The sequence below is a fragment of the Sorex araneus genome, chromosome 3, assembly GCF_027595985.1.
Source record: "Sorex araneus isolate mSorAra2 chromosome 3, mSorAra2.pri, whole genome shotgun sequence".
Lineage (NCBI taxonomy): Eukaryota > Metazoa > Chordata > Mammalia > Eulipotyphla > Soricidae > Sorex > Sorex araneus.
Genome location: NC_073304.1, coordinates 218,920,858 through 218,942,580, shown reverse-complemented (window position 1 = coordinate 218,942,580; position 21,723 = coordinate 218,920,858). Strand labels below are relative to the sequence as shown.

General features: G+C 59.2%; 2 protein-coding genes across 2 annotated transcripts; both read left to right on the top strand.

The window, feature by feature from the left end:
• Nucleotides 1-611: 611 nt before the first annotated feature.
• Nucleotides 612-5,695, top strand: KRT17 (keratin 17). Its single transcript, XM_004608768.2, has 8 exons — nt 612-1,049; nt 2,055-2,137; nt 2,499-2,655; nt 3,395-3,556; nt 4,156-4,281; nt 4,391-4,611; nt 4,720-4,745; nt 5,601-5,695. The coding sequence occupies exons 1-8, from the start codon at nt 615-617 to the stop codon at nt 5,693-5,695; spliced, it is 1,305 nt and encodes a 434-aa protein (XP_004608825.1). The 5' UTR covers nt 612-614.
• A 6,566-nt stretch (nt 5,696-12,261) lies between these two features.
• KRT16 (keratin 16) lies at nt 12,262-14,799 on the top strand. The gene is made up of 8 exons (XM_012932800.2): nt 12,262-12,798; nt 13,164-13,246; nt 13,365-13,521; nt 13,621-13,782; nt 13,890-14,015; nt 14,177-14,397; nt 14,490-14,545; nt 14,665-14,799. The coding sequence occupies exons 1-8, from the start codon at nt 12,262-12,264 to the stop codon at nt 14,763-14,765; spliced, it is 1,443 nt and encodes a 480-aa protein (XP_012788254.1). The 3' UTR covers nt 14,766-14,799.
• Nucleotides 14,800-21,723: the final 6,924 nt, after the last annotated feature.

Below are 21,723 nucleotides of genomic sequence, written 5' to 3'. Positions count from 1 at the left end.
CTGGATGAGCCGGGGTGGGGGGCTACCCCACTGAGATGCGGGTAACCTGCCCCTCACCGTCCCTGTCCAGACTTCATGCATACCCCGGTGGGCGCAGTGCCCACTTGCAGCTCGGGACGGGGTTCCACCCTCCCTGTCTCCCAGCACCCCCCCCCCCCCGGTGTGGTGGGAGGGCACAGGCTCTGGGGCTGGGGTCTGTGTGGCTGGCCAGCCTGTCCCCCAGCAGACGCAGGTGGGTCGGGAGTCTGGGGACGGCCACATCCTGCCACATCCTGCTTTCCCGAGTGTCCCTATTAGGTCATGGGAAAGCGTAGCTGCAGGGCTCACCTGGATCCCAGGGGCCGCCCGGGACCAGAGCCTGCACTCGCACACGCAGACGCCCAGCATGGGGGTTCACAGAGCCCCGCGGTGGGAGGGGAGGGGGCGCGCAGCCACCTGGGAGCTGGCGGGTGGCCAGGGGTGATGAAAGCCCAGGGGAATGGAAACCCAGGAGTGAGCCTGTTGTAATCCGCTACGCCCACTTGTCAGCCTATAAAGGAGGCGGGCAGGCTCCGGCAGCCACACGCTCCTCGCACCTCTCTCTCTCCTCGACCCTCTCGCGTCCTGCCACCACCATGACCACCACCATCCGCCAGTTCACCTCCTCCAGCTCCATCAAGGGCTCCTCCGGCCTGGGGGGCGGCTCGTCCCGCACCTCCTGCCGGCTGTCTGGCAGCCTGGGTGCCGGCTCCTGCCGGCTGGGCTCGGCCAGCGGCCTGGGCAGCGGCTTTGGGGGCAGCAGCAGCTACTCCAGCTGCTACAGCTTTGGGTCTGGCGGGAGCTATGGCAGCAGCTTCGGGGCTGTGGACGGGCTGCTGGCCGGCGGGGAGAAGGCCACCATGCAGAACCTCAACGACCGCCTGGCCTCCTACCTGGACAAGGTGCGCGCCCTGGAGGAGGCCAACACGGAGCTGGAGGTGAAGATCCGCGACTGGTACCAGAAGCAGGCCCCGGGCCCCGCCCGCGACTACAGCCACTACTACCACACCATCGAGGAGCTCAAGAACAAGGTGGGGACGGAGCTCGTGGAATTCCCCGGTCCCTGCCCGGACAGCGTGGGGCTTCCCAGGGGCTCGGCACGCTCAGAACAGCTGGGCTTCAGCTTGGGAGCCGGAGTCTGGGAGGACCCCCCTGGGGCTGCCCTAGGGGGCCCATGGTCCCACTTTTACTTTGTTGTGGGGGGTGGGGCAGACAGCAGGCTGAACCCCCAGACTCGCAGGCCTCGAGTCTCAGGGTCCTGCCCACGCGGCGGCGTCTTGCTCTCTGTGTGTTTGAACCATGATGAATAGATGTGTGGGCCAGGCTGAGCCTGCGGGGGGCTGATTCTATGGGCCCCCTCTTCTGGGGGGGTGCTGTGACTGAAGGGGTCTGAGTGAGCCTCCGAAGAAAGGCATGGTCAGGGAGGAGGTGGCAGGAGGGTGGCAGGAGGGGCGGGGCCCCGCAGAGGCCTCTGGGACCTTATTTGGGAATTTTTCTTCTCCCTCATCACCTCAGTTGCCCTCTAGGAATTGGGGCTCCCCCAAAACCTCGGGGACTGCATGGCTCCGAGGCAGGAGGGCCCTGGAGGCTGGTTTGGAACCACTCTTTGTTGAGGCCCCTCTCGTCTCTGTTCGGAGAAGCCCCTCAGGGGTGCCTTATTCTCTCCCCAGTGGCGGGAGGAGGGGGGTGCCCACAAGCCTCACTTCTTTCGAGGATTTTTTTTGGACTGGGCTCCACCTCTCCTTCCTCTCCGGGGACTGCCCAGCCCACGTCCTGTCTGGCTGGAGACAGAGCCCCCCCCGCAGGAGTTTCTGGGTCTGGATGGAGGGGCAGGTGCGAGGGAGGGGCAGCACCGTTCAGTTCAGCTGGCCTCGGCGGGCCCCGCCCGCGCCTACTGTAACTCACAGTAACGGGTAGGGAGGAGGCCTCCTGGAGAGAGGCAGCCACATCCTGGCCTCGGGGAGGGTGAGGGCGGCGAGAGTCCTGGCCCGGCTGAGCTTCCCTCACCCGGCGCCTGATGTCTACCGTCTGCCCAGATCCTCACGGCCAGTGTGGACAACGCTAGCATCCTGCTCCAGATTGACAACGCCCGGCTGGCGGCTGATGACTTCCGCACCAAGTGAGCCCAGCTAGCGGGCCCGGGCGGCTGGGCTGGGCTGGAGGGCAGCTGGGCGGGAGTCCCCTGCGTGCTGGTGACCAGGTCCAGGAGCTGTTGGGGGGAGAGCTCTCCCCGCTTAGTTCAGAAGGCAGCAGAGTCTGAAGGTCCTGAGTGGTCCTCGGCAGGTGGATGGAAGGTGGATGGGTGCGGGGCGGGGGGAGTCAGGTGACAGAGGGGACAGGGATCGGGATCAGGGGGCTTGGAACCGCTTTCTGCCTCGCCCCATCATTGCTTTCCAGCCCCGGGGGGAGCAACGTGCTGGGCCAGCGCCCAGACCTGCCAGCCCAGGTGTCTAGACGGGAGTCGCTGGTTCCTCTTGCAGGTTCGAGACGGAGCAGGCCCTGCGCATGAGCGTGGAGGCCGACACCAATGGCCTGCGGCGGGTGCTGGACGAACTGACCCTGGCCAGGGCTGACCTGGAGATGCAGATCGAGAACCTGAAGGAGGAGCTGGCCTACCTGCGCAAGAACCACGAAGAGGTGAGTGTGGGGCAGAGGGTGGCAGGCTATGGGGAGGGGGTGGCAGAGCCATGGGCTGTGCCCAGGTGGGGCGGGTGGGGCAGCTGGACAGGGGTGCAGAGTCCTGGGGCCTGAGCCAGGAACAGGGTTGCCTCCTTTGGCCATCACCTGTTTCCCGGCACCTGGGGCCTTCCCAGACCTGTCGAGATGAGTCTGTCCCCCGAGGGAGGGATGGACCAGGAGGCTCAAACCCGCAACCTGGACCCCAACGTGTAGAAATTTGGGAATTAGAGGGGATGTTTTGAGAGCATAGTGTAAGAATTCGATTTTAGGTGTCGGAGAGATAGTCTGGTGATCAGGGCACTTGCCTTGCACGTGGCCAACCTAAGTTCCATCCCTGGCACCCCCTTATGGTTCCCCAAATCCCACCAGGAGTGATCCCTGAGGACAGAGCCAGGAGTAAGTCCTGAGCATGCCAGGTGTGGTTGCCAAAGAAAAACAAAAACAAAAAAGATTTGCTTTAATCTTCAGAGAGAGGTCCCCGTTGGTTGAGGGAGGTGCCCTGTTACTAGTCATCAGTCTGTCATCAGTCTGTCCACCAGTCTGATGGTAGAGGCAGGGTCCAGATCCAGCAGGTGATTGGTAGGGCCAGAGGGCAGAGGAGAGGCAGGACAGAGACAGAGGAGGGCCCCTCAGGTGGGGACTGAGACCGGGTCAGGCCTGGCGCCCACCACACTTCCCTGTCCCCCACCCCGTCCAGGAGATGAGCTCTCTGCGAGGCCAGATGGGTGGCGAGATCAACGTGGAGATGGACGCCGCACCCGGCATCGACCTCAGCCGCATCCTGTCTGAGATGCGTGACCAGTATGAGAAGATGGCCGAGAAGAACCGCAAGGACGCCGAGGACTGGTTCTTCAGCAAGGTGGGGACCGTGGGGGTCCAGAGGGAGCCCCTGCCAGGATCGCTCCTGACAGGAAGCCCAGGACCCGGGATGTGGGGGCTCAAGGAGTCTCTCTGAGAGTCACGTGGCCCCTCGGGGATGACAGTCACCGTGCTCCCATAGGCTGGAGCTTGTTCAGCTGACGGCCCCCAGGGGTGATGTGCGGTGGGGAAGCCCCCTGAGGAACGCAGGCAGAGAGCCAAGACCCCAGGGGCATCCACTGCTCACTGCCCAGGTCTGCAGCAAGCATACCCAGGGCCAGCCAGGCTGCACGTCCTGGCTGGCTCCCAGGCGTCTCCTTCCCCTTCCACTCAGGCACTAAAGAGCCGAGCAAACACTGCAGGGACGCCTGGGTGTTGGGGAGCGGGAAGCTGCGGACCCCACTCACTCACTCACTCACTCCCACAGTTATTTGGGGGAGGTGACCGGAGAGGCTCAGTGCGGGGGAGGGCGTCTGGAAGGTGGGCACAGTGTTGTTATGGGGGAGCCCCAGCTGCCGTCCTGGGAAGCCACTGGCGTTGTCTGACACGGAGAAGGGACCCCCCGGGTTCACGCCGCCCTTTCCCGTGTCTCCCCTGCAGACGGAGGAGCTGAACCGCGAGGTGGCCACCAACAGCGAGCTGGTGCAGAGCGGCAAGAGCGAGATCTCCGAGCTCCGGCGCACCGTGCAGGCCCTGGAGATCGAGCTGCAGTCCCAGCTCAGCATGGTGAGGGGCACTGCCCGCCCAGAGGCACTCTCAGGGTCAAGAGGGGACCCCCCCACCCCTCACCCCTGCCACTGTGCCTGAGCTGAGACACTTTCCTGCCTTTCCGCAGAAAGCCTCCCTGGAGGGCAGCCTGGCGGAGACGGAGAACCGCTACTGCATGCAGCTGTCCCAGATCCAGGGGCTCATCGGCAGCGTGGAGGAGCAGCTGGCCCAGCTGCGCTGCGAGATGGAGCAGCAGAACCAGGAGTACAAGATCCTGCTGGACGTGAAGACGCGGCTGGAGCAGGAGATCGCCACCTACCGCCGCCTGCTGGAGGGCGAGGATGCCCAGTGAGTGGGGGGGCCCAGGGGCCGGGGCTGGGGGCCAAGAAGGGGTTGGGGCTCTGAGACCCACATCTAACCTTCTCTCTCTCTCTCTCTCTCTCTCTCTTTTTGCAGCCTGACTCAGTACAAACCCAAAGAACGTAAGAATCTCTTGGGGGCTGAGGGTTGGGGTGCTCTAGGGGGATAGGCAACCATCTGCCGATTTTTGGAGGAGAGACCCCAGGAGCTCCTGGGAAGGGTACTGGTGCTCAGTAAGGGGGGTGGGTAAGGACCCATTTAGGCTCAGGGGAATCCAATGGGGGAGATGGCGGCGGGGCAGTGAATGACTCCTGCCCTGGAGATGCTAGTCTGAGGGGGGAGACTCTCTCTGGTTGGATGAGAGTAGGGCAGCGAATGGCTTCTGCCCTGAGATGCTAGTCTGAGGGGGAAGGGCTGGTCCTGACTTACAGCTGAGGGGGAGCTTGACAGAGTCTGAGGGGGCGCTGTTTGGAGATGCTCCTGTCTGCACATTCTCCAATCAGAGGGGAGATGGGCGTGGTTCCTGTCCGAAGGGCTGGGGGCCTGGGGTTCCAGTCCTGTGGGTCCTTTGGACCCACAGTGGACCTGGTCTTGGAGAGCTCGGCGTGTGTGTGTGTGTGTGTGTGTGTGTGTGTGTGTGTGTGTGTGTGTACAGGTGCATGGTCCAGGCCCTGGAGACCAAGGAGGATGAGGAGGGAGGCCATTCCTTGGAGCCCTCTGTGGGTCAGGATCAGGCCGTACAGCCAGCGGGGGTGGGGAGACTTTCACTCACATGGGGACCCCAGGAGGGGACAGAGTGGCAGGGAGAGAGCGGCTCGGGCAGGAGGGACATGGGCACGGTGTGAATGAGACGCTGTGGGGGCGTGGGCACCTCCTCCCAGCCCAGCAGCCGGGAGAGCACAGTGGGGTGTCTGGGTCCTTGAGGTCGGGCGCCGAGTCGGGGTCTCCCTGCTCACCTGTGCATCTGTCCCCGGCAGCCGTGACCACCCGCCAGGTGCGCACCATCGTGGAGGAGGTCCAGGATGGCAAGGTCATCTCCTCCCGTGAGCAGGTGCACCAGACCACCCGTTGAGGACGCAGCGCCCCCATAGCCCCCCAGGCAGGAGCCCCCCCCCCGCCACGGAGCCTCCAGTCCCCCATTCCCGAGGCCGCAGCAGCCCCTCCCTCACCCCTGCCACTCCACTGCCTGACAATAAAGCCTGCTGAGTCTCACGCGTGTGCATCCTGGCTGCGCCACCCCCACCCACGGGGGGACGGGGGAGGGGAAGGGGGACAGGAGGAAGAACCATGGGGGCTTCTCTGTGCAGCTGTGGAGGTCAGGGGTCATCTTTGGGTGAAGAGTGGGTCTGCTCCTGGGGGGCTCAGGAGATCCTGCAAGGGGCAGGAGTGCAGGCACTGGGAGCCTGGGTTTGATCCCCACAAAGGGTCCCCAAGCACCACCAGGAGTGGCCTTGAGCACGGAGCCAGGAGGAGCCCTTGAGACCCTCTGCATGTGCCCCCAAACCCAAACCAAAAAGAGTCAGTCCGGACTGAACTTTGGGGGGTGCTTTGCATCTCCTAAAAGACGGGGAGCTGTGGAGGGTGGTCCAGCCCCCCGAGGTGAGTTTAGGGGAGTGGGGGGATCTCCTGGGGCTTGTCTTGTCCCGGGGGAAGCCTGTGACCTGGGGTCCCCCATGCTGAGCCCCATGCGCTCATCTAGGAACAGGCGTCAGACAGGAGCTGGACGGAGCCCGGAATGGTCCTTCCCAGCGGCTGTGCGGGGGCTGCGTTCTCCCCCCGAGAGGGACGGGGATGGGCAAGGGATGAGCCGGGAGTCAGGGGCTGGGGGGGAAGCTTGGGTGTTTGGGGCCAGGCTCCTGCATGAGTCTTAGGAACCCCCAAAGGGGCTTGTGTGCCCCCAGGTGTCCCCCCAGTCACCTGCCCTGACATGAGAACAGGAGCCCGGTGGTCAGTGCTTTGGCTCGGCCTGGGTGGGCACGGCCGACGTTGGGGCAGCTGCACCAGGGCAAAGCCGTGAGCAGACTCCTGCTGTGGCCCCTCTAGTGCCCTCTGGGAAGCGGGCGGTGGTGTCCCTGTCCCCCCATCCTTGCCCCCGGGGGCTCTGCAGCTTCCCCCCCAGGGGCAGCCCCAAACGAGCACTCGGAAATCTCCCTGTGAGCTGAGTTGGCTGGCGTGGGTGCCCCCCTGCTCGTGCTCCCCCGGCAGGTGGGCTGTGGGGAGGGGTGCCCACGCCCCGCTCCATGGACAGGCCTGGGAGGAGGTGCGGCTGCCGAGTCCCAGAGGCTGCAGGGCGGCCGGGGAGGGGAGGGCGCTGCCAAGGAGGTGTGCAGCAGGTGTGGGCACGTGAGCGGGTCCTTGCGACCCACAGTCAAGGAGGGGTGAGCTGCACCCTAGTTAACGGCCAGGGCGGGTGGGCGGCAGGAGGGGGCATTCGGGGAGGATGGCTGCGCCCAGGGCAAGGCCAGCGGGTAGGAGGGAGGCTGCCCCCCGCCAAAGCCCCCCAGCCCCTCTGCACATCCAGCCGAGACCAGAAGAATGTGCCCGGGGCCAGGGTGGCTCTTCCCGAGGGTGATCTCAGTGCCCGGGCACGGCCCAGGAAGCAGGCAGGGTCGGGCAGAGGCACCCCTTTGTGTGGACAGGGACACTGAGGCTCCGACAGCCGTGACTCAGCCTGCCGGGTGCTCGGGAGGGGATGAGGCGCCGGGGCCCCACCTCCCGCCTCACCCCAGCGCTGGGGTCCTGTCCCGGCAGGCGCTGGGGTCCATCCCACTGGGGTGTGCGCATGGGCCCCCTCTGCTGAGGAAGGACGTAGCCGAGTGTGGCCCTGGAGAAGTCGGGGGGGGGGCGAGGGGTGCACCTGGGCCTGGCAGGGGCCTCTGCATGTGGTCCTTGGCCCCCCAGGGAAGGTGCCCCCCTTTCCAGAAATGCACAGGGTGGGGCGGTGCAGGGCTAGGCTCCCCTTAGGGATGCTGTGAGGGGCTTGGGGGGCTTTGTGCTCCCCAAACTGATCCGAGATGGGCTCCCCATTCGGCCTGGCCCAGCCCATTGTCAAAGGGGGCAGCTGCTCCCGACCCCTCTGGTGTGATGGACACGTAAATCCCACGTGTGTGCACCTATCCCAGGAGACGAATGACCTGTTCCGTGTGATAGATACCAGTCATGTGAGTGTCATAGACGCCCCCCTGCCATGTGAGGGTCACCCCCCATGCAAGGGTCACAGATGTCCCCCTGTAAGGGTCTTAGACACCCCCCTGCCATGTGAGGGTCACAGATGTCCCCCTGTAAGGGTCATAGACGCCCCCTGCCATGTGAGGGTCACCCATTATGTGAGGGTCATAGACGTTCCCCTGTAAGGGTCATAGATGCCCCCCTGTAAGGGTCATAGACGCCCCCCTGCCATGTGAGGGTCACCTCCCATGTGAGGGTCACAGATGTCCCCCCGTAAGGGTCACAGATACCCCCTGCCATGTGAGGGTCACCCTTGCATGTGAAAGTCACAGACACCCCCCCTTGCCATGTGAGGGTCACATCCCCCCATGTGACGGTCACAGATGCCCCTCGTGTTAGGGTCACCTCCCCATGTGATGATGACAGATGCTTCCCTATGTGAGGGTCACAACCCCCCCGTGTGAGGGTCACAGATGCTCCCCTGCCATGTGAGGGTCACACCCCCAGGTAATGGCCAATCCCAGATGGGTTGCCACACCCTGTTTCATGGATGCAGTCTTCACATGAGGGTCACAACCCTCCATGTGGTGGGTGCACCCCAGACCCACGCCCCTCAGGGCCAGCCTGGGATTTTCCTCTCCCAGTCTGGCCGTGCGATGGGAAATGCTTCCTGCAGGGGGCGCCGGTGGGGCAGGGCCCAGGGCAGAGCCTGCATGGTTCTGTGCTGGGCGGGTGCTGGAGGGCCTGTTTCTGGGGAGGGGGAAGACAGAGTCTTCCCAGAAGGGACCCAGTCTAGGGCTAGTGAGCAGGTTTGGGAGGGGTAGTCGTCCCTCATTGTCTACACAGTGGGACCCTTGTACAACCCCAAGCTTGCTGCCCCTGCCTCCGGCTCGGAGGCTGTAAGGGAGGCTGACCCAGCCACGGCTGCCGGGGAGACCCCAGACAGACACTGGCGAGGGCAGAGGAGCACCCTTGGTGGGCTGCTGTGCCAGACCCACCCAGATCCAGGTCCGTTAGGGGGCCAGAACCTGGGTGGGGATATTTGCCCACTCCCAGGGAGCCTGGATCTGCCCTGTATGTATGCTGATGGAGAGGGTCTCAGTCCAGTTCTTTGTTAATTTCTTCTTGGGGGGTGGGGATTTAGGCCACACTTGGTGATGCTCAGGGCTTACTCCCGGCTCCTCATCGGGAGTTACTCCTGGCAGTGCTCGGGGGACCATATGGGACACCGGGGAGCGAGCCCGGGTTGGCTGCATGCACGGCAAATGCCCTTCCTGCTGGACTATTGCTCCCGGCCCCTCTGGTTGTTTGAACTCTAGGGCCCAGCAGCTTTGGGATCGGAAAGGTGCTTTACAAGTCGCTGCTGGGCAGAGCCGGTGAGTCCCAGGTGCTCGATCTCGTACACCTCTGGGCTTCCAGCATGTGTGACACCAACAAGGCCCTGGACGCATCTCCCGAGGGAAACCGAGACTCACACAGCCTTGGGCCCGGCCCCGCTCCAGGGCGGCTCTGTCTGGCCTCTTCTCTTTCTTCACCTCATGTGGGTGCCCAGGGTCTGGGTCCCCTCTGGGCTCTCTCTGGGGTCTTCTTGGCTTGCCCCCTCCACCCCCATCCAGGGCTGCATCCCGAGTTCGAGCCTGCCCGGTCACCAGGATCCCGGGGGAGCTTGTAAACCGTCCCCACAACCGGGCTTGTCCTGGCGGTGCTGAGGCAGGGGCGGGTGGGGGGGTGGGTGGAGGGGAGTGCGGGCTTCTGACGACGACGGCTCAGCTTCGGGAATCGGGCAAGTTGCAGCGTGCGCTGGCCAAGAATATTTCCCAGCCAACGCAGGAATGGGATGACCTCACACGCGCCGTGGGGCGGGGTGAGGAGAGAAGAAAGGGTGGGGGGGGTGTTGGGGAAGGAACCCACTGCCAGCAGAGATGCCCGCTGGGGGGGTGGTCTGTGTCCTGGGACCAGCAGGCTTAGTGATGGGGCCACCTTGGGGTATGTGTGCCTACAGGGAAGGGCCCCTGCCATGCTGCCCACTCAGGTCTGTGGCTCTCCTTGGAGGCTCTGGATACCCTGGAGGGGGTCGGTGTGTGCCTATGGGGCGTCACTCAGCAGCCCTGTCCTGTGTGCTGGGCACCGCCTGCCCTGAGCCCCCTCCTCTTCAGAGTCAGGGAAGGAGCCCCCATGTCTGACCCAAGTTTCAAGCTGTCCGGCCCACTGGGCCCATGCCAGCACACACAGAGCCGTGTGGGCCTGTGGCAGCTGCCCCTGGCATCATCCCTCACCTGATCCCCATTGTAGGTGTCGAGGGCTGGGGCTGTGTGTGATTCCCCTCTACCCGTGTCTCCAGGAAAGGGGAGTGCTGGGGGGGAGTGGGGTTCGAGTCTTGAGTCTTTGCTCGGCTCGGCACTGTCTCACCCTCTGTCCTTTCTGCTGGGGCCTGGCTGGCCATTGGTGCCCTGTTGGGTCACTCCCAGGGCCCAGAATGAGGAGATGGGACCCAAACTCCACACTCATCCCGACCCTGGGCACACCCAAGATTTGATCCAAGAGTCCAGGATCCCCATGTACCTATTTGGGGTCTGGTGGTGGGTGTGGGGTCCTGTCTCCAGGCCTGTCCCTGGCGGCGAGTGTGGGGCTCCAGCTCTGCCCTGACCACTCCAGGTGCCAGGTGCTCCCTGGAGCCACGCGCAGCAGTCAAGGCTGGTTAGGTCGAGGGCTGCCTCCTGCCTGTGTCCACGTGGGGCTGCATCGTGCTCCTCAGGCCGAGGAGTCCTGCCTGGGCCCTCTCACCAACACAGGGCACTTCTGGGAAGACCGTGGCCAAGCCTGTGGGCACCCCCAGGGCACCCTGAGGAGGCCCAGCACCCCCATTCCAGCCTCCAGAGCCCAGGTCACACCCGCCCAGCGTGGGCTTGTCCCGGGTGCCCCCGAGGCATCAGGGGACAGTGGAACGGAGTTCGTTGAAGTCAGAGCCCCAGACACCTGCCGTCCCGGTCCCTGGCCTCCCCTCACCACCACCCACTTCCTGGGGCCGATTATGTTTGCGACACAGAGAAAATGCACCAGGAAGCAGGAGAGGGTTCGTGCTGGCAAGACAGTGGACTGGGGTCATCTCAGTGTCCCTGACGGGGCTCTGGGGAACCCACTGGCCTGTCCAGCAAGCTTGGCTGTGAAAGGAGGCAGGAATGGCACTCCTCAAAGATGTGAGGGCCGGGGCTGGGCAGCAGCCCACAGGAACCTGGCGGGAAACAGAGAGCCCCCTGCCCCCCCACTCCCCGCCCCGACCACATTGTTCCCTGTGTAAGGACTGGGAAGGTCAGGGATGAACCCATAGAATGAGTGCAGGACAGTGACTCCTTGGAAAGAAGCAGAGGAAAGGGGTGCAGGGTTAGTGTCATGGGGGGCCAGGGAGATGGCCCAATGGGTGGAGCACACATGAAGTTCACACCTGCCTGTGTGAACTTTGGGGCTCAGTCTCTGGCAAGTTCCCCTGAGCTCAGTACTGACCCGTGTGTGTTTGTGTGTGTGTGTGTGTGTGTGTGTGTGTGTGTGTGTGTGTGCAGGGGCGGGGGTGTGCAGAAGGGCAGCTGGCCTGGAAAGGAAGGAGCATGGGGTTAAAGGCTAAGACTGACAAGGGGAGAGGGCTGGTGGGATCCTTCCTGCGTACTCCTTTGTGCTGTTGGTGTGTCCTTATGTCTCACAGGTGGGGAAACTGAGGCACACCTGGTCTGTAGGGCAGAGTTTGAGTTCAGGTTGAGCTATGCTTGATGGTTCCTCTCTCCAACCCCTCAACCCTCACCCCTCCTGGAGACTCGGGGACTGAGATCGGATCTCAGAGGGCAGAACCAGGAAGGACTTTCCCAGTCCAGCCTTGTCACTGCTGGGAAACAAGCCCAGAGAGGGCAGGTGAAAGGCCTCAGGTCACACAGCAGGCAGAGCCAAGGACAGCCAGTGTGGACTCGGCCCAGAGGATCCCCATGTTCCCCAGCTCCATGGCAGGCAGCCCCTCACGGCCCTGAGATACCAGTGCTAGGGCCTCTTTCTTGCCAAGACTGTCCCCATGAGCAGGGAGGGAGTCCTGCCGGGGGCTGACTCACCGCCCGGGGACGCGGCTGCCACAAAAGCCGCCTGTGTCAAGGCGCTGCTGGCCCCCGGGCTCCAGGAACCGAGCCGGGTCCCGCCGCCCATCCTGAGTCACGCCGACTCGCGCTTGTGTATTTTCTCTCTCTAGGCCCCACACCCCCAGTGTTGGGTGGGAACCAGCCGGCACCCGGCAGGTGAGTCGACCCCAGGCTGAATAATCCCGAGCCAGTGATGAAATCCGAGGGGAGCCCGAGTCAGCAGTTGGGAGGCCCCACCTTCCCCTGCCGCGTATAAAGGTTCCCGGGGTGCAGGCAGCCTCCACAGCCTCCCAGCTCCCGCACCTTGCTCTCCGCTCGCTCTCCACTCGCTCTCCGCTCGCTCGGTCTCAGCACCATGACTTCCTGCAGCCGCCAGTTCTCCTCCAGCTCCATGAAGGGCTCCTGTGGCATCGGCGGGGGCTCCAGCCGCATGTCGTCCGTCCTGGCCGGGGGCTCCTGCCGGGCACCCAGCGCCTACGGGGGCATGTCCATGTCCTCCTCCCGCTTCTCCTCTGGGGGGGCCTGCGGCATGGGGGGCGGCTATGGTGGTGGCTTCAGCAGCAGCAGCAGCTTCGGGGGGAACCTGAGTGCTGGATGTGGTGGTTTCGGTGGAGGTTTCGGCGGTGGCTTCGGTGGTGGCTTCGGCGGCGGCTTCGGCGGTGGCTTCGGTGGTGGCTTCGGCGGTGGCGATGGCCTCCTCTCCGGGAACGAGAAGGTGACCATGCAGAACCTCAACGACCGCCTGGCCTCCTACCTGGACAAGGTGCGCGCCCTGGAGGAGGCCAACGCCGACCTGGAGGTGAAGATCCGCGACTGGTACCAGAGGCAGCGTCCGCAGGAGAGCAAAGACTACAGCCCCTACTTCCGGACCATCGAGGAGCTGCGCAGCAAGGTGGGTGACCCCGAGCGTCCTTCACAGATGGGGAGACTGGGGTTTGCCTGGGAGGGTGGGGTGAGTGTCCAGGGCCACCCGGAGAACAGGTGGCAGAGGTCTGTGTTCAGCAGCAGGGGGTTGGAACCCGGGCAGCTGCTGAGTCTTTCGTGCCGGCCAATGAGCTTCTGCTCTGGACAACTCAGGGCCTCTGGATCTGGGGTTCAGGATGGGGTGGTGGGAGATGTGGGCTGCATCCCTGTCCCCCAGAGCTAAGGGGAGAGGAGGGTCTGACTGGCCAGCCAGAAGACCCCCCGCCCCGAGTTTGGGGATGTCCTTTCTCCCTCTCTTCTTGTCCTCATGACTAACTCCTGTCCACCCCCCAGATCATTGCTGCCACCATCGACAATGCTCAGCCCATCCTGCAGATCGACAATGCCAGGCTGGCGGCGGATGACTTCAGGACCAAGTGAGTGGACAGCGGGCGGGGTGCAAGCTGGCGAGTATGGGGCCTCCTCATCCCCAGCTCGGTTCGGGCTTGGATGTCTCCAGGGTGGAGCCTGATGCCTTCTTCTCGGTCCTGCCAGGTACGAGCATGAGCTGGCCCTGCGCCAGAGCGTGGAGGCCGACATCAACGGCCTGCGCCGGGTGCTGGACGAGCTGACCCTGGCCAGAACTGACCTGGAGATGCAGATCGAGGGCCTGAAGGAAGAGCTGGCCTACCTGCGCAAGAACCACGAGGAGGTGAGGGCGCTGCCGGCCTGCGGGTGGCGGGGGGGGGTGCTCGGGACCCAGGGAGGAGGGGGCCGCCAGGTTGACCCCTCTTGGGCTGCCTCTTCCTAGGAGATGCTCGCCCTGCGTGGCCAGACCGGCGGGGACGTCAGCGTGGAGATGGACGCCGCTCCTGGCGTGGACCTGAGCCGCATCCTGAACGAGATGCGTGATCAGTACGAGCAGATGGCTGAGAAGAACCGCAGGGACGCCGAGGCCTGGTTCCTGAGCAAGGTGAGGCTGGGGTGCCGGGTCCTCTGGTCCTGACTTCCGGGGCTTCGGAGGTGGGGGGGTCTCCCTGGGGCGCGGATCCTCATGGCTGCTCTTCCATCTTCCCGCAGACCGAGGAGCTCAACAAGGAAGTGGCGTCCAACAGCCAGCTGGTGCAGAGCAGCCGCAGCGAGGTGACCGAGCTCCGGCGCACGCTCCAGGGCCTGGAGATCGAGCTGCAGTCCCAGCTCAGCATGGTACGAGGGACCCTCTGCTCACCCCCGCATCCCCCCAGTCCCGAGAGCCATAGGGCCCCGGAGATGATGGCCCCATGGGCGGGGATGGAGAAAGGAAGACCCAGAGGGTGACCTCTGCCGCTGATGCGCTCTCTCTCTTTCTCTCTCTCTCTCCCTCACAGAAAGCCTCCCTGGAGGGCAGCCTGGAGGAGACCAAGGGCCGCTACTGCATGCAGCTGTCCCAGATCCAGGGGCTCATCGGCAACGTGGAGGAGCAGCTGGCCCAGCTGCGCTGCGAGATGGAGCAGCAGAACCAGGAGTACCAGATCCTGCTGGACGTGAAGACGCGGCTGGAGCAGGAGATCGCCACCTACCGCCGCCTGCTGGAGGGCGAGGACGCCCAGTGAGTGTGGGGGGGCCCTTCCTGCCCAGGGGGTGGCCCTTCACCGTCTCTGCCCCAAGCCCAGCTAACAGCTCTGCCTCTCCCGCCCACAGCCTCTCCTCCTCCCAGCACTCATCCGGTTCCGGCCAGTACTCTTCTTCCAGAGATGGTAAGACCCCGAGGGTCCCTCTCCCCGCAGCCCCACCCCCCCAGCCCTCTCCCTCCTAGGGTCCCTCCCTGCTGCCCCCAGAATCCCTCTCACCTCCCTCTTTTTTTTTTCTTCCACAGCTTACACCTCTTCTTCCTCCTCCTCCTCCACTGGCCGCCAGACCCGGCCCATCCTCAAGGAGCAGGGCTCGTCCAGCTTCGGCCAGAGCTCCAAGCACTGAGCGGCTCTTCCAGAGGGTCTTGCTGCCCCCTGGCCTCACCTCCTGCGGGCCGTGCTCAGCTTCCCTCCGCGCGCTCCCCAACTATCTCCCCGCCCTGTCCGCTGGTGATGGGCTAATAAAGCTGACTTTCTGGTTGATGCAAACCTGTGTGTGTGGGGTCTCTGTTCTGAAACTGGGTTGGTGGTGGTGGGCGGGAGCGGGTTGTTGAAGGTGCTCGTCCACCCCCAGGAACCCTTCTGGGGCCTCACAGTCAGAGGCAGGCAGGCCTTGGAGCCGTGCCCAGGATCGCTTGGAGGGGCTCCTGGGGAGGTGACACGGGAACGGGAAACTCCACGCCCCACGGAGTGGTTCTTTACAGACTCTCGTGCTTTTGGGGTGTGGGTGCGGTTGGGTCTGTTGCAGAGAGGAGACATCCTGGCACCCCAGGAGTTCAGAGAGGGGAGGAGATTGTATGCCTAGGGTGGCACCGTTGGGGTCACGCCCAGCTCTGTCTGGCTACATGGCTCAGACCTCTCATTGATGTCCCTCCAGTTTTTAGTTTTTCATTTTTTGGGAGCCACACCTGGCAGGCAGTGCTTGATTTTTTTGGGGGGTGAGGCTCACTCCTGGTTCTGTACTTCTGGTGAGGCTCGAGGGGCCACATGGCATACTGGGTATCAAAACCGGGTTGGCTGCATGCAAGGCAAGCACCCTACCTGCGGTGCTCTCTCTCCAGTCCAAAGGATACAGGTATCTTAACTCCAAGACCCCAAAGCCTGAACTCTGAGCTCAGCCCCTTGGCAGCCTCATGTTTGCCTGCCGGATCCGAGAGCTGGATGCTGGGAGGGAAAGTTCCGTATGCCTGGGTTGGAGCCATGGTCAGATCTGACCTTTCCCTGACCTTTCCTTTCCCTGACCTGCGCCTCCTCACCACCCCTCTGTCCCCTCCCCCTCCATCCAGGAGATGAGTCCTGACGAGTACCTAGCAGGGTCTGAGCCTACTCTCACCCCCTAACCAGGTGTGCCCCTGCCTCCCTGGGATGGCCATCTCACCTCTGTGGGGCCACCTGGGGCTCACGTTTCCCTCCCATTCCTGAGCCCCATGTGTCAGCCATCCTGATTGTGGTGTCCCGCCCCTGTCCTCCACCGTGGAAGCTTTCCATATTTAACGTTTATGGTAAAGAATCATAGTTATGGGTTTGTTACATAATAACGTATATTATGAAAAAGAATGATTCCCTAGGCCGGCTTCCTCACCTCCACTTCCCCCTCAGTCCTGGCCCTGGTATTCTCTCTTCTTTCTGAGTGACAGGTTTAGACCACGCTTGGCTGATACAATGTTTAGTCTTATGTATTGTTTTGGTGGGGGGCTCCTGTGGGCCCCACCTGGAGGGGCTCAGTTAACTGGGCTGATGGTTCAGTGTAAGGTTGAGGATGGGTTGTTGTTTGGGCCCAGCAGTCACAGGGCAGTGTTTGGGACCTGGTGGCACTAGGATCAAACTCAGATCCTTGTGTGGGGTTGGCCCTGGTCCCCCAAATACTGATTGGCAAATGAAACAAAAAAAAGAAAACTGATTGGCATGTACTTGTGTGCATGTGTGCATGTGTGTGCATATATGCATGTGTGTATATGCATGCATGTGTGCATGTGTGTGCAATATGCACGAGTGTACAAGTATGCATGTGTGCATGTGTATTTACACATGCATGTATATGCATGTGTGTATGCATGTGTGCATATATGTATGAGTGTATAAGCATGCATGTGTGTATTTACACATGTGTGTTTTTGCACACATGTGTGCATATTTGTGCATATATACAAGCATATAAGTATGCATGTGTTTTTATACATGCATCTATATGCATGTGTGTGCGTGCACACATGTGTATATATGTATGAGTGTATATACATGCATGCATGCATATGTGTGTATGTGTGCACAATGATGGCTCTCCACATGTGGATCTCACTTATCATAGCCTGGTGAAGACTGGCTTATATCACTGGGGGAACTTGATGTTAGTCTCTTAGACTTGTCTCTTGGGTGGGGATTCTTCAGGAAGGTGGCACTAATGTTCTGAGCATTGAGACAGAAGCTACCAGCTTTCCGGAGCCTTTGGAGGGTGCAGGGGTAGTCAGTCTCGGTGAATCTTGGTTCAGCCTGGTGCCCCATCCTGAGCTGAACCTCAGGGCTCAGCCCCTATGGGCAGGTTCCCCTGCACAAACGTATTGTGCCAGGGCTAGGGTGGGGTGGCTGGTCTCAGGGGGTGGGGGCAGACAGAGCCATCGGGGGTCCTTCTTATTAACATTTTTGGCCATTCCCAGTGGTGTGCAGGGCTTTCTCCTGGCTCTGCACTCAGGGATCACTCAGGGCTGGCTTGGGACATGGGATGCGGGGATCGACAAGCGCTCGACCTGTCGGACTCTCTCTCTGGCACCTCTTCTGCATTTGCACAGACTCCATGCAACCCACCCATTCATTCTCCTGGTTCTACCCTTTCCCCCATCCGGCCCCTTTCCAGTGCTCAGAGTTGGGGGTCCTGGTTCTTCTCTGAGAGTACTTGAGTTCTCATCCCAGACCATCTGTGCTCTCCAGATTCTAAAGTTTTGTTCCCATAATCTCCCCTGTGCTCGTTGTCCTGGGCTTTCTTCAGGCGTACTCATTTTCAAGGTGTGTCGTAGGAGATGCAGTGCCTGTTTAGCCGGGCTGCTTAGTCCACACTGCCTGCTCTGCCTGCAACATGCTGTCCCTCCTCAAGACGACAGAGCCAGCGTCCTGTCCTGCCAGGCACAGCCACGCACGGGGCTCAGCGATCACAGCTCCCTTCCTCTGCTCAGGGATCCTGACCTGCGTTTGGGTGCGTTTCTGAAGAAAACCAAACCTTGAAACCCCAGTACCTGAAGCTAACTAGCCACATTTTGGTGACAATCTTTCATGATGTGATATGTATGGGTGAGAAGTTATATATGAGTACAATAATGCCGAATGCCTACCCTGTCTTGTGTTCTGCTTTAATGAATATCGTAAGGGAGTTCTTTCCCGTGTTATTAAATATCATGCATTTAAAATGTCATTTCCATTTCTTTCCCCTTTGAAAAGGATGCAGCAGTGAACATCTTAATGTAGAGAGCTTTAAATAGAGCCACATTTTGGGTACTGTTTCCCTAGGCTAGATTCCCAGAAGTGTAATTACTAGATGGGAAGATAATGAATGTTTTAAGATTCTTGATTTGCCTTGCCAAATTGACGAAAGAAAACTTGTGCCAATTTACATATTTTGCCAGCAGGAAATGGGAGTGTCGTTTTCAAAGCGTGCTCTCCGAGTTAAGTATTATCTTAAAAAGGAATCGCTTTTGTAAACGGATTCATCTTCTGCTTCCACTATTTATTATTTATTGGGTTTATTTCTTTTGGCGGGGGGGGGGGAGGGAGGAGAGGCACAGCTGGCAGTGCTGGGGGCTTCTCCTGTCTCTGTGCTCAGGAGGTGCTCTGGTTTTTGCTCAGGTATCGTGCAGTGCTGAACTAGAGCGTGGGTCTCTGCCAGGTGGAGTCTGCGCTCGGCTTTAGCTGGGCTCTCTTTCCACTTCCTCTCTTGCTCCTTTTTTTTTTTCCTCTTGTCCCCACTTTACCTAAACATTGTGGTTTACAAAGTTGCTCATGATGGTTTGTTACAGACATTCAATATTCCATCCCCAACCCCACCACCAGTGTTACCTTCCCGCCACCGTTGTTACCATTTTCCCAACCCCCCCTCAAGCCTACCCCTGTAGCAGATTCACAATAATTGATTTTATATTGCACCTCACCATTAACCGGCCAACAGAAGGATCTAAAAATATTTCCGTAGAAGAAAGATTCATGAAAATCGTTGTATCCCACCATGCGGACATTAAGGCTTTGTCTGAGGGTTTACTCAGCTGTTGCTGCAAGTGAAGCCTTCTATGCTCCTGCTTTTGTTAGTTGAGATTGCGTTACTTCTGCATTACAGTCCCATGCAAACTGGTCTGCTACTACTGGGATGTCAGTGTTGCAGACCTTGTAGACATTGCTCCAGAAAATCCAGAAAAGACTTTTACTGGGCAGTCTGGCCAGAGGTGTGGCAGCAGCTTTGGGGGGATGTGGAGTGCATGCAAAGCTTGGAATGTGGGAGGCCTGAGTTGGATCCCCAGCATGCCAGAGAGCCGTGAGAGACCCTTGAGCATGGCGCTGGGAGCATCCCTTGAGCACCATCACATGTGCCCCCAAACCACCAAAACAAAATGAAACAAAACTGAGCTGGGAAGGAGGTGTGAGAACCAAGGAGCCCCAAGCAGCACCTGTTGAGGGGATGGGCCACAGGCTTGTCCCTGGTATACCTGCCCACTTACTTATCAGTGGATACTTGGGAAGCACCAGGGGCTCCGTTTGACAGATGGGGAATGGAGGTTCCACCAAATAGAAGAAGGACCCCCTTCAACTTTCTCTTTTCCTTTCTTTCTTTCTTTCTTTCTTTCTTTCTTTCTTTCTTTCTTTCTTTCTTTCTTTCTTTCTTTCTTTCTTTCTTTCTTTCTTTCTTTCTTTCTTTCTTTCTTTCTTTCTTTCTTCCTTTCTTCCTTCCTTCCTTCCCTCTTCCTTCCCTCCCTCCCTCCCTCCCTTCCTTCCTTCCTTCCTTCCTTCCTTCCTTCCTTCCTTCCTTCCTTCCTTCCTTCCTTCCTTTCTTTCTTTCTTTCTTTCTTTCTTTCTTTCTTTCTTTCTTTCTTTCTTTCTCTCTCTTTCTTCTTTCTTTCTTTCTTTCTTTCTTTCTTTCTTTCTTTCTTTCTTTCTTTCTTTCTTTCTTTCTTTCTTTCTTTCTTTCTTCTCCTTCTCTCTTTTCTTTCTCTCTCTTTCTTTCTCTCTTCCTTCCTTTCTCTCTCTTCTTTCTTTCTTTCTTTCTTTCTTTCTTTCTTTCTTTCTTTCTTTCTTTCTTTCTTTCTTTCTTTCTTTCTTTCTTTCTTTCTCTTTCTTTCTTTCTCTTTCTTTCTTTCTCTCTCTCTCTCTTTCTCTCTCTTCCTTCCTTTCTTTCTTCCTTCCTTCCTTTCTTTCTTTCTTTCTTTCTTTCTTTCTTTCTTTCTTTCTTTCTTTCCTTTCTTTCTTTCTTTCTTTCTTTCTTTCTCTCTCTTCCTTCCTTTCTTTCTTCCTTCCTTCCTTCCTTTCTTTCTTCCTTCCTTCCTTTCTTTCTTTCTTTCTTTCTTTCTTTCTTTCTTTCTTTCTTTCTTTCTTTCTTTCTTTCTTTCTTTCTCTCTCTCCTTCTCTCTCTTTTCTTTCTCTCTCTCTTTCTTTCTCTCTTCCTTCCTTTCTCTCTTCTTTCTTTCTTTCTTTCTTTCTTTCTTTCTTTCTTTCTTTCTTTCTTTCTTTCTTTCTTTCTTTCTTTCTTTCTTTCTTTCTTTCTTTCTTTCTTTCTTTCTTTCTTTCTTTCTTTCTTTCTTTCTTTCTTTCTTTCTTTCTTTCACACACCTGGTGGTTCTCAGGGCTTACTCCTGACTCTGCACTTAGGGATCTTTCCTGGCAGTGCTCGGGGGAGCATATGGGGTGCCAGGGATTGAACCCATGTCAGCCACATGCAAGGCCAGCTTGTTACCCAGGTCAGCTGCATACAAGGCCAGCTTGTTACCCGCTGTACTATCATTCCTGCCCCATCAGGTGGGTGGCTCTTACTGAGAGCAGGAAGCTTCAGGCACTGAGGGCTTTGGGGTCTTTGAGTTAAGAACACCTGTATCCTGGGACTGGAGAGAGAGCACTGTAGGTAGGGTGCTTGCCTTGCATGCAGCTGACCTGGGTTTGATACCCAGCTTGTCATGTGGCCCCTTGAGCCTCGCCAGAAGTGCAGAACCAGGAGTGTGACTCACCCCCCCAAAAAAATCAAGCACTGCCTGAAGGAAGCACCAGGCTCCGTTTGGAAGGATGGTGGGGAAGCAGTTTCCCCGTCAGGTCAGTGAGAGAACTTGCCTTCCCAGTGCTGCTGCCTGGATTTCTTCAGCCCAGAGTCTAGTCCCAGCCCAGACGGTTCTCTCCTGGCTTTCCCCAGGATCCTCCCAGGATCCCGGCCGGCGGGAGGAGGCGGAGCACTCATGGATGAACGTTCCCTATAACTTGCCTGTTTTGGACACACCCAAAGATTCTTTGTGCTTGAGTTCGTGTCAAAGTTTGTGAAATGCTGTCTTAGATAATTGCATGAGGTACTCCAACAACGGGCAGAGTGAGAATTAACTACAGCCCATAAAGGGCCCTGCTGAGACTCATGAATCAGTCAGTGGTTAGCGCCCAAGGTCTGGCTCTTTGAGCCCATTGTTTCCAGAACTATAAAAAGGCAGAGGCCCTGCTGGGCCTGAGATAAGCCTTGTTTTCTACCAGCCTTCCCATCGCTGGGGCTTCTTGTTTAAACTCCTGTCTGCTCCCTGGAACACAGTACTAGGAACCTTTGGTTTTGCTGTCCCCCCACAGACTTCCTGTTCCAGTGAAAGGGGCTTCTGTGAAAATTGGCAGATCTGGGGGCCAGGGAACGGGACTCAGCAGTAGAGCGCTTGCTTTGCAAGTGTGAAGGCCTGGGTTTGATCCCCTGCACCACAAAAACAAAGCAAAGGAAGATTTGTGTGTCAAGTCACCAAATCACATGGGCTTGGGCAGAAGCTGCTGCTATTTCTGGTCTCCATGGAGTTTCTTATAAACAAGTTTCCCCTCTCCCCTTCCTGTATATATCAGGATCCTGCTCCCCGCCTTTTGTGAAGTATTGGGGAATCAAGCATAGGACTTCAACCTTACGAAGCACATTTTTTTTAAAAAAAATTTTATTATATTGAATCACCGTGAGATAGTTACAAGCTTTCATGTTTGAGTTACAATCTCTTTTTTTTTTTTTTTTTTCTTTTTGGGTCACACCCAGCGATGCTCAGGGGTTACTCCTGGCTTTGCACTCAGGAATTACTCCTGGCGGTGCTTGGGGGACCATATGGGATGCC

Coding starts and splice junctions, on each gene's coding strand:
- KRT17 (XM_004608768.2), top strand. CDS start 615: ATGACCACCACCATCCGCCAGTTCACCTCCTCCAGCTCCATCAAGGGC. Junction 1,050..2,054: donor TCGAGGAGCTCAAGAACAAG/GTGGGGACGGAG, acceptor CCGTCTGCCCAG/ATCCTCACGGCCAGTGTGGA. Junction 4,612..4,719: donor CTGGAGGGCGAGGATGCCCA/GTGAGTGGGGGG, acceptor CTCTTTTTGCAG/CCTGACTCAGTACAAACCCA.
- KRT16 (XM_012932800.2), top strand. CDS start 12,262: ATGACTTCCTGCAGCCGCCAGTTCTCCTCCAGCTCCATGAAGGGCTCC. Junction 13,247..13,364: donor GCGGATGACTTCAGGACCAA/GTGAGTGGACAG, acceptor CGGTCCTGCCAG/GTACGAGCATGAGCTGGCCC. Junction 14,016..14,176: donor TGCAGTCCCAGCTCAGCATG/GTACGAGGGACC, acceptor TCTCCCTCACAG/AAAGCCTCCCTGGAGGGCAG.